Source organism: Electrona antarctica, assembly GCF_951216825.1.
Source record: "Electrona antarctica genome assembly, chromosome: 6".
Lineage (NCBI taxonomy): Eukaryota > Metazoa > Chordata > Actinopteri > Myctophiformes > Myctophidae > Electrona > Electrona antarctica.
In genome coordinates, this window is record NC_136811.1 from 11003280 (window position 1) to 11014095 (window position 10816).

Consider the following 10816-nt stretch of genomic DNA (forward strand, 5'->3'; position numbering starts at 1 on the left):
GCAAGGTAAAAGGCTACCTTTGTCCCTGAGGCAGTGAGCAGAGCATGCATTTCCATCGTAAGGCAAGGCAAAAAAATACCACCCCTCTGCTGCTGAGAGCAGAGCGAGCGAGCTCAGACACTTCCTGAACAAGCAGTCCAGTCCAGAGGCTTCAGGGCCAAGAGAGGGTGCAAGCGACTTGTAACCGTCGCGGAGGGAGCAAAAATGAGGTAATTTCTTTTCCGTCTTTTGTGTTTTGGTCTGCCAGCCTTATATTGTAATAGTCCAGCTCGGTCTACCTGTTTTGCCCTGCTTTGGTAGCTTTTTAACTGACGCCTTGTCTGTTTGGGTTTAGAAACACTGAATTAAGATTACTGGTAGTCTTTCAGGAGGAGAGAGGATCACATCACACACGTTTCTTTTAACACAGATAAAACGATAAAAACCCCGTCGTTAACGACGGCTAGGCTAACCCCGGTGCGGGATCTCCCCTCTCCTATCTATCATCCCATCTCCCGGTTGTATGTCGAGCTAGGAGGCAGACTGAAAACCTCCAATCCGTAGCCTACATGAGCTTTTTGTTTTTACCCACTAGCCCGTTAAATCTTGCGGCGAAAAGGAAGTTTAATAGAGTTGGTAAAGGTAGCTGTAGCCAACTAGCAAGACTAGCTGCTTGCTAGTGGACATGCTTAACTGTCCTGCATGTATTATCTGTGTTAAACTAAAGTGTGACACTGAAGTATATGAATCATTTTGAAGACAAAACCACAACAGTTATTTTGGCACTTCGTCAGTCATTGTTTTTGGTCCAGTCCAGGCACATTTACAGTTGGGTAGCATGTTTGTTTCAATGGCTAAACTAACTTGAGCTCACATAATACAAATATTGAGGGAGGAATATTTCTTTAAAAAGTCTAACAAGCCTGAAAATGTAAATCTTATTGTATTGCCCGGTTGCAGTGAAACACGATCCCTGCAGTTGATATGTACAAAATATTTTGTTTTCATTTTTCCTAAGAATATAAACATTTTCCATAAATGGCTAAATTGTGATGCAACAAAAAAAATGGTATTCGTCTATTTGACAGCTGTCAACAAGGTAACGGACGGTAAACCTCAGATGAACTAGTAGTTCAATGTGTTTAACTTTGGATAGTTCACAGACTGCCGAGCAAGGTGTGAAGCCAAATTGTATAAGCAGATCTTGAGTCACAGCAATGGAAACAGGAGATGTTTTTTGTGGCTAAAATGTTCCTAGCTTTGGTCACTCAGCAGGTCATTGTGTGCATGGGAGACAAAATTAGCCTGCTGGTATTCTTGCTGCTGTGTCCCCGCCCTGTGTCAAGGACATTAAAAGTGCAACAATGGGCATCAGCACAGTTGTATTATTTATCAGAGCTGGACATCAGTCAAGTATTGATTTTGTCTGCAGTACTGAAGTTAGCTTATCTCCCAGGCAGTGCTTATAAAACTTCATAGCAGGACCTTTATTTGTCTGACTGGTGCTTTTGAGTGACTGAAAAAAAATATTACAGCTAGCCCGATCTAATTATAATAACGTTGAGTCACTACACAGCCTAGGGATCCTGATGGTAAAGATCACCTTTAGTCTTCAGCCTGGACTTTGGAAGATGAAGGATTATATAGATAGGAGCCAGACCAAGTTGTGCTAAAAGTAATCGATAACATTGCAATATTTATGGATCATTCAGCTACAAATGTAAACTGAACACACAAGTAGGAGATAAAAACAAATCATTGTTGAGTGAAACATCAAGTGTACTATTATAAAACTTAAGTTATATTGTTTAGTATAAATTGTATTAAATAAAAATGGATAATTACAGGATACAAAGGATAATCTACAAAAGTCACTCTGGGTGATATGTTGCTTGCTTAGCTACACATTAAACTGTTATGGCCGGAGGTCATCAATGTGTCCTTACAGGGACAAATGTGACTTGGTCTTGTCCGTAGCAAATTTTAGATTTTCTTTTTAACACGCACCATTATGATGTTATTTGGATCATACGACTCAATGTCAAGTCTCCTTTAATATGTGACACTTATTTACTATGTAAAATATGTAAATATGGCACATTAGGAGTCAAACTAGTCCTAGTGGTTCTCAAATGTTTTATTTGAAGAAATATTAGTTCTCGTAATATTATTGTCCTGGACTCATTTTGTATGTCCGTGGCAAAACTGGAATTTTTACACGAATGTCCACCAAAAGCCATCATCGGTATGACCCCTGATTATGACATCGCAGGCACAAAAACCCAAGTGTTTCAAAACATAAGCCTAGAGCTGTCAAATTTGTAACTGCCATCAAACTTCAGACCATCTTGAACCTGAACTTTGATGTTTTGAAGAACCAGAGTTGCTACTTCTAAATCTCAAAAGCTGTCTTTCTACTTTTGTAAGGTATCATAAATATATTTTAGACGCATTAACCTGGGCAAAGAAAATAGCATATAGTGTACGTACACAACACGTTGTGGCCTTGTTTCATCAATTCTATATGTCTTATCCCATTTTGGGGCGGGAACCCCTTTTGGTGTTTTAAACATTATGTTGTAATTTAGCTATTCAAAAATAGCAGATCTACAAGCTCGTAGCGCGCCACTCGGTGGCGCGCTACGAGCTTGTAGGTCTGCTATTTTTGAAAAATCGTGAAAATATTTATTTCAGAAAACTGGAGGATTTAGAAGATTTCTTTTAAAATGTTGAGGTCAGGCCTAAATGGGTTAAGACAAAAGACATTAATTGTTTCTCAAAACAACACCCTAATATAAAAAATGAAAACCCTGGCAAATTAGAGAAGAAGACCGGTCATGTTCCTGTAACGTCTCATCCCAGACCGATGTGCTGCCTCAGCCAAGGCTGGTTGAGGATGCGTGATTCTGAGTCATTGTGGCTTTCATCAGTCACGAATTGGGGTTAAAGTTCATATTGGACAAATGGAGATCTTGTCTCTCTAGTTGCCTCACCCTCCTTATACAATCCGTCCCACATATCAGCCAGGAGAACTTTATTGTCCTCCTTCCATTTATGATAAATGCTAGTGTGGCTATATGCTCTATAGCCACAATGCCCTCTTGCTTCACTACTGGTTGCTGGTGAGGTTAATTGATGTGATCCAGAACCACAGACATGGCGTGGCTTATTCCACATTGGCTGCTCTTGTAGCTTCAGCTATATCTCAGAACAAATTGAACAAACTTCATTCAATTTGTTACTTGACGAAAATGTTACTTCATTGAAGTATCTGAGTAAAAACAGTGGGTTGGCAATGGCATACATACCCAGTCATCTTTCTATGGTGTCACTCTGTCTGTCTGTGTGTCCAGAGATAATCTCGCAAACCAGTGGTTGTTATATGTTTATACTTATTGAAATAATCAAACTTTAATTTGATTGTGTTACTGTTAAGTCAAAGGTGCTAGGGGTGCGCTGGAATCTTGCCCAAATTTGGAACCCCCATATGTCATAGATGTGTAATGGACGGTGTGCATACTTAGTTTAGACTAGTCATTGGTTAGACATGGGTTAAGGTTAGGTTTAGGTGTGCTGCCCCGTGGGAGGTTAGGTTTAGGGTTTGAGATAGGTTGTAGTTGTAGGACTAATGACTGGTCTAACCAATGACTAGTCTAATCCAAAAACTGTCTAAACTAAGTACTGCACCTGTAATGGACGACTGAAACACAGGTTATAGCTACATGAGTCTGAGACATTAACCCATTTTGGTGTTAGCATTATGTTATGCTTTAGCTATTGGAAAATAGCAGATCTACAAGCTCGGTGGCGCGCTACGAGCTTGTAGGTCTGCTATTTTTGAAAAATCGAAGAACCACTGACATAGAAACAGCTTTTTCAGAAAACTGTCAGGATGTAGAAGACATTTTTAGAATCTGATCTCAGGTCAAATGATTATTATTTCTTTTTTTTTTAATGGATTATTGCCCTTTCTTGTCATTGTAGAATGGATGCGTTATGTGCCACTATGAGCATGATTTTGTCTACTATTCGAACCACCACTTATAGGTACTTTTGTAGCATTGATTGTTTGACTGATTGTTTTCTCTCCTTCCTATCCCCTTGTACAGGAACACACACGATCTATGGGAGGGAACATGAGCTTCGTCTCCAGCAGGACACCACCATGACTTAACACAGAGGGAGCCGTCTGGAGCCGTCTTGTTTTACATTTTTTTTATGTATTATTGTTTTGTTTTTGTTCCGTTAGTCAACTGTTTACCTGTGCGGTGGTGTCGTTGTTCACCCTTCCTGCTACGAGGAGGAACAAATTCCGAGGATGAAGCGAGGATATTAATTTTGGATTAAGGACTGCATCTGTGTCGTCGCACTGCCTGCTGTTCACTCCGTGTATCTCAAGTTACGGGCGCACCTATTATTATTATCTGTAGCACTAAATAATTATTTTGGGCCAGCACGTACAACAAAATCTTCCACAGCAATATTATATATATATCTACGTAGCCTCCTTGCCAGAGCAAGGTGTGTTTTTATGGGTTTTTTTTCTCGTCTTAATAATCAGTGAATCCGTTTTTAGGCACAACCTAATGTTTCCGTATTGTCCCCTTTACTTTGTGCTTTATTTAAAAAGAAGAAGAAAATAGTCTGTAGTGATGTTGCGTGGCCGTTCTTAACAACAGCGAGTGCTTTTGAACTGTTAATTTAAACATATCTTTATTTGTACTTAAGTGGCGTTTGTGTGAACACACTTTAATTGACCTCCTACTGGGGAAAAAGTGGAATAGTTGAATCCTGTTTGCCTGGGATCAGGTTTTTTTCTGAAGTGCCCTCCATCATTTGCCACTGGATAGTGCTGAGGAACTGTATAAACTGGTGGCACTTTAGATCAAACTGTCTCCGATCAGACGGGAGCTTTATGAATAAGGCATAAGGACTGGCGAACAATAAGCTGCACTTAATGGAATTGCAGGATAAAACAGAAGCACCTTCAACTGGAAGCTGTGGTTTTGTTTCCCAGATCAATAAGCAAATGGCTACAAATGGTTTTGTTTTGTCTTTGACATTATATTTCTTGAATCCAAGCTGTAACCACGGGAACGCAAGCAAAGCATGACAGCGCGATGTCACAGCATGACGTCACATCGCCTTACATAGACTGGCGTGTACTGAAGACAGTGTGCATTAGCACTAGTGTATTAACGCGAGAAAAATAATCTAATAAGAATCGAACTATCTAAGGACTATCCGAGAACGTTTGGATTCAAGTGATTGACTAGCTCCGTGTGTCCCGTATAAACCAGCTACCTACATGCAGCCCTTTTAAGCCTCAAGGTTCTCCCCCGAGGTAACGGGGAACCTCGGCGACACAAGCACTGAAGAATGATGTTCAAGGACGATTCAGGGATGAAGCTTTGTGACTTTTGGGGTTTTCCTCAATCTCTATAAAGAGCTTGGCCCAGTTTACTCATTTTGAAACGGCTGCCGTCCTCCTGTTAGCAGAAACCTCTACGGCCGTCCAAGCTCTTTTTTTTTCCTTCACTAAACCAAAAGCCGAACACCATGCGATCCCCGGACCCTCCCGTGCCGTCCCCGGCAGAGGCCCTGCTCCACAGCCAGTTTGCAGACTGGGGCTCGGGCACCAACGGCAACAGCAGCAACAGCTGTCCCAACAGCCCCGGCGGCGGCCCCTCGCCGGCTGCCTCCCCCACCCAGGCACCGGTCTCCAACTATGCCCTGACCCTCACCCACACGCACATCCACATTCAGCGCCTGTCGCCGCGGCCGGGCAAAGAGGCCCGTCTGCTGCTGCCCCTGTCGGAGCTGGCTGGCTCCAGCTGCCCCCGGGCACCCGCGCCCCCCTTGCTGGTGCTGTACTGGTACCCCCCCTGGCAAGAAGAGGAAAGGCGTGTCCAGACGACGGCAGGTCAGGGCCTACCTGGCCGAGAGCAGGCCAGAGGCGGAGAAGTGGTCCGTGGCGGTGCAGTGTCTGCTGAGGGGGGTGGTCGTGAATCCTGAAACAGGTGAGTGTCCATATATGCGCGCGGCCGCGCGCGTATGTCTAGTTATGTGTTCAGTCCCCTTTTGTGGGACTTGGTGATTTTGACAAATGTTCATTCTAATCACGTGATATTGGGACTATGAGCCTTATTTATTTGGCGAACAGAATTGTTTGGTGTATATAGCAGGAGTCACTCTTGACAATAATCATTTTGGCACCTATGGATATACGGTTTACTTCCTGTTACTGTGTACTAGAAGTCAAACGAGGTCTGTTGCCTCAGGTGACCAGGTTGACCCAGGTGTCCGGTTCATGTTTGTTACAGTATCTGGGTTGGCCCGACCTGCTTTCTCAAGAGCCTTCATGCAGCCAGCCAAGACGGTTGTATAAATACAGCAGTGTTAAAAAGAAATAAAGAAGGAAGACCTTTATTGATCCCTCCGGGGGGAAAATTCCCTTTCAGCTTCAGCCAGCTGATGGTTGTCTGCTCAGACACTCAGTGGGGAGGTTAATCAATTTGGTTTTGGGGCAGGCACATTTGAGTTCCAATTGCAACTTACTTTGTATAACATTTAACCAATTCTCTCTCTCTCTCTCTCTTTCTCCATCCCTCTCTGGGTTGTTCTCTGTCCTGCACACACATGGTCTGTATCATTGAATCACTGAGTGTCCAGTGTAGACCCTCTGTAGAGACATAAAGGGTGGGTCAGCTGCCGTTTCCCACCCCTCCTATAGTACCCCCACCAACAAACAGACGGACTGATACAGCTGTAGCGTCTATCTACCCCTCTTGTCGGTGCGGTATAGGCCTCACCTTTCTCACCACTCCCCCGGTTCTATTTACACGAGGCACATCCGACCGCCCGACCCCGTCTGTGTTTTCTTCCACGGCTACTTCCTCCTTCCGATACCCACTCCTCTCACCTCTCCCTAATCCCCCTCTGGCTCTATCTGTCGCTCCTCCGTAGCAGGCTGACATAACATGCACATCCGCGTGCGGCTGATAACAGCCTGCCCATATCGCTGATGATGTGTCCCCTTTCTTAGAGCCCTATCGCATTCCGTCGTCTTCCTCTCGTCCCTGTCGTGCCTCCGCTCTGTCACGGTATAACTGCCCCCGACGTCCACCGTTGTGCGCGCCCACTTCCTTCCGTGATGTTCCTGTACAGTTGGGTGCCACCGATATTGTCCCTTATCATTTGACCCATTTAGGCCTGACCTCAAAACTTTTAAAAATCCTTCTAAATCCTTCTACATTTTCACGATTTTTCAAAAATAGCAGACCTACAAGCTCGTAGCGCGCCACTCGGTGGCGCGCTACGAGCTTGTAGATCTGCTATTTTTCAATTGCTAAATTATAACATAATGTTTAAAACACCAAAAGGGGTTCCCGCCCAAAATGGGTTAACTGTCCTTTTGCGCAGATCACGCAAACCTCAGCAAAAAGAAAAGGACAATATCGATGGCCTCCAACTGCATGTGTGATTGAGTGAAAGCGTGCCGTCTGATCTCACTCCCTGCATGCTTTGAGACGTTGGGGCGACAGGAGGTAGAGCGGCTGCTTGGGAATCAGAAGCTTCCTATTCAGCCACTGGCTCCCCCTGCGTTAGTTTCTGAGGGGCTCTAGCCCCTCCTACGCCCAGCTTTGTGTTGTGTTTGTACCACGGAAATGATTTGATTGATGATTGATGATTGATTGATGGTATGTGATGTATGATGATAAGAGCGACCCTCACTCACTTCACACAAGTGTGATTTTGTTTTTACTGGAGCAAGGCACTTCACTCCTAAGTGCTAGTGTAACTGCTACACCAATCTGAGAATCCCATCGTCAAATATTCGGGAAAACAGCGGCCCCTGTTGTTGAGAGACTACTGCTACACTAACATCAAGCTGGTTGGTGGCGTGCTGGTTGTTTTTGGTCCCCCCCCCCCCCCCCCCCCCCCCCGCGCCATGTAATGCACAAAGCGATAAAGGCGCTATATAGTTATTGTTGTACACATACAAGAATGTGGGGGCATGGCCAAGCAAAATCAATCATTGTCTTGGAGGTGCAAACAATACCGGTATCTTGCCTTTGTTGTGATTCATGTTTCATGTTTCTGTCCAAAACTGTGTTTACGCATTGTAGTGCAGGGACCGGCAACAACAACATACACCGTTTCATGAAAAATTATGACGGGCACGTCCAAATATTTGTTATTCGAGCTCCCAGGCCACAAAAAGGAGCCAAATCCAATGTGCCAAGTGCCTTTTGTTAGCATCTTCAACAACACTTTGACACGGTGACAACGATTCCCGTTGCTTCCCCTATTCACACATACTAGGGTGTATATACATAACCGTAGCGAAAAGAATACTGCATTTTGTCAACATCTTGTCTGGTCTGAATAGTGTCATAACCACTTAATCAATTAACCCATTTTGACCCGAGATCACATTCTAAAAATGTCTTCTACATCCTGACAGTTTTCTGAGAAAGTTATGTTTCTATGTCAGTCGTTCTTCGATTTTTCAAAAATAGCAGACCTACAAGCTCGTAGCGCGCCACTCGGTGGCGCGCTATGAGCTTGTAGATCTGCTATTTTTCAATAGCTAAAGCATAACATAATGCTAACACCAAAAGGGGTTCCTGCCCCAAAATGGGTTAACAGTGACACCGGGGAAGCATCTGTGCTGTCGTGTCATTTTAGCTCATTTTATCTACAAGCTCACAGCGTGGCACTTTGTGCGGCGCTGCGAGCTAGTACATATCTATGTTTTGAAAAACATTGTTGATGGGTCTTAATATTCCTGGTTGACGGGGGTCCTCCAGCGGTCCCTAATCTGTCTACTTTTTGAGCTATATATGCTCCTATATTCAGCTATTAGTGTAGATTTCCGTCTTACACAAACATTACATTCCCATTGACAATCAATCAATTGACAATGAATGGAGAATTTACGTATGTGTGAGTAAATCGGTATTTTTGTCCTACACAAGGATTAAATTCCCATTGACAATGAATGGAGAATTTACGTCATATGTGTCTGAGCAAATGTTACGTCATGATGATGTACGATGATAAGAGCGCCCCGCACTTCACACGGATGTGATTTTTCTTTCCTCTATACCAAATATGTTAATAGCCGTCGACCTACAAGCTCACAATGCATCACAAACTTGCGACACGATGTGATCTTGTAGATTGGCTGTGTTGTCAAAATGCCTATGACATGCCCAGAATCGAGGCACTAGGGTTCATGTGGTTAATAATGATTGGATAGTGGATACACACCCATCTCTGGCACTCCCAGTGATGGCTCATCTTGTTCCCACACCTGGTGGGTACTTTGTGCTATCTTTGTCTTCTCGAGTGTCCTACCCGAATGTAAATGATTCATAGATTCTGCTTCCTAAAGAGCACGAGCGATGAACAGCAGGAAGCCGAGAACAAGTCGGATTGACCTTGGATGTGCCAAAGGTCTCAGGCCAAGGGACAGAGAATAAGTCTGATTGAACTTGGATGTGCCAAAGGTCCCAGGCCAAGGGACAGAACAAGTCTGATTGAACTTGGATGTGCCAAAGGTCCCAGGCCAAGGGACAGAACAAGTCTGATTGAACTTGGATGTGCCAAAGGTCCCAGGCCAAGGGACAGAACAAGTCTGATTGAACTTGGATGTGCCAAAGGTCCCAGGGGAAAGGGAACTCTGTATTAACTATTAATGACAGCTAGAGAGGCTGATGAGACTTAGCAGTGTAATGACAATGTTTGTCCACTAAACGTCCATAGTTGAAATGCCTCCAAGTTGTTGTATGTTCTCTAAATATAGAACTTTACAACATACCGCCAGGTTTTGTTGAGCCCTATTTTCAAAAATAGCGAAAATAGCCGATCTACAAGCGCGCGACTCGTCATGACGTGTTGTGAGCTTGCACATCAGCTATTTTTTCATGTCATTCTTTTTTTCTTTTCTTTTTTTCTTATTTTTTTTTGTAATGACTGAATAATGGAGATGAGGTTATTTTGGTTAATTATGTTTCTTTGTACCGTCGGATCATTGACAATACACTGATACTAAGAATCATTTTTACATTTTTAGTGAATAGTTAGGTAAAGTTAGCTTAAGTTGTGGCAAATCTGCAAAATAAATGCTTACCACTAGCTTTCTTCACAGATGTGTTCATAAATGTGTCTACTATCACAGAAAAAAGTGTTCCAACCTAACTCCCTTGGGAAACTTTGTGGCAATTGCTGAAAGTTGGGATACCCTTATCAACCAATATAAGGCAAAGAATTCCAAATTTCATTATACTTTAAAGGAGCATTCAGTGATTTGGGTGATTTGGAAAACCACCCAGTCCGCCCAGGCAACAAAATGTGCACATGCACGCTCTACAGTGGGGGGAAGTGCAACAGGCCAACAGCATGTGCACCAAGGCCCGCCCCCAGTCGATCATGATTGGAGGAAGGCCCCTCTCATCCTGATTGGATGAAGGCTTTGCCACCCGCCACCAAAACTGAAACTATGGTTTTTTGACCCCAGGGGCTCACTGGGGACAGGGAGGAACTCCTTATATGGTCAGCACACTCTATAGTAGGGAGGATTATCCAGAAAAAAAGAAAAAATAAGTGATATTTGAATTAAGTAAAATCACTGAATATACCTTTAAGTAGCATGTGACGTGTCAAACTAGGGGGTTTTCATGATGCTGAATCCATTCCAAGCATGAGTTTTGCACGAAAATACTCCTTGGGGGAAATTCGGCCATAGCCACTTGCCCAAATGTGCCCAAATGTGCTGACCTCATCACATTTGTGATGACGGCTATGGGCATTTTTAGGCAAAGGAGTGTTT

General features: G+C 43.6%; 1 protein-coding gene across 1 annotated transcript in view; it reads left to right on the forward strand.

The window, feature by feature from the left end:
- The first annotated feature begins 107 nt into the window (after window positions 1–107).
- Window positions 108–10816, forward strand: part of sphk2 (sphingosine kinase 2) — a 31559-nt gene continuing 20850 nt past the window's right edge. Inside the window, 3 exon segments of the mRNA XM_079504493.1 lie at window positions 108–209; window positions 4089–5859; window positions 5861–5999. Of these exon segments, the coding sequence (XP_079360619.1) occupies window positions 5539–5859; window positions 5861–5999 (460 nt within the window). The 5' untranslated portion in view covers window positions 108–209; window positions 4089–5538.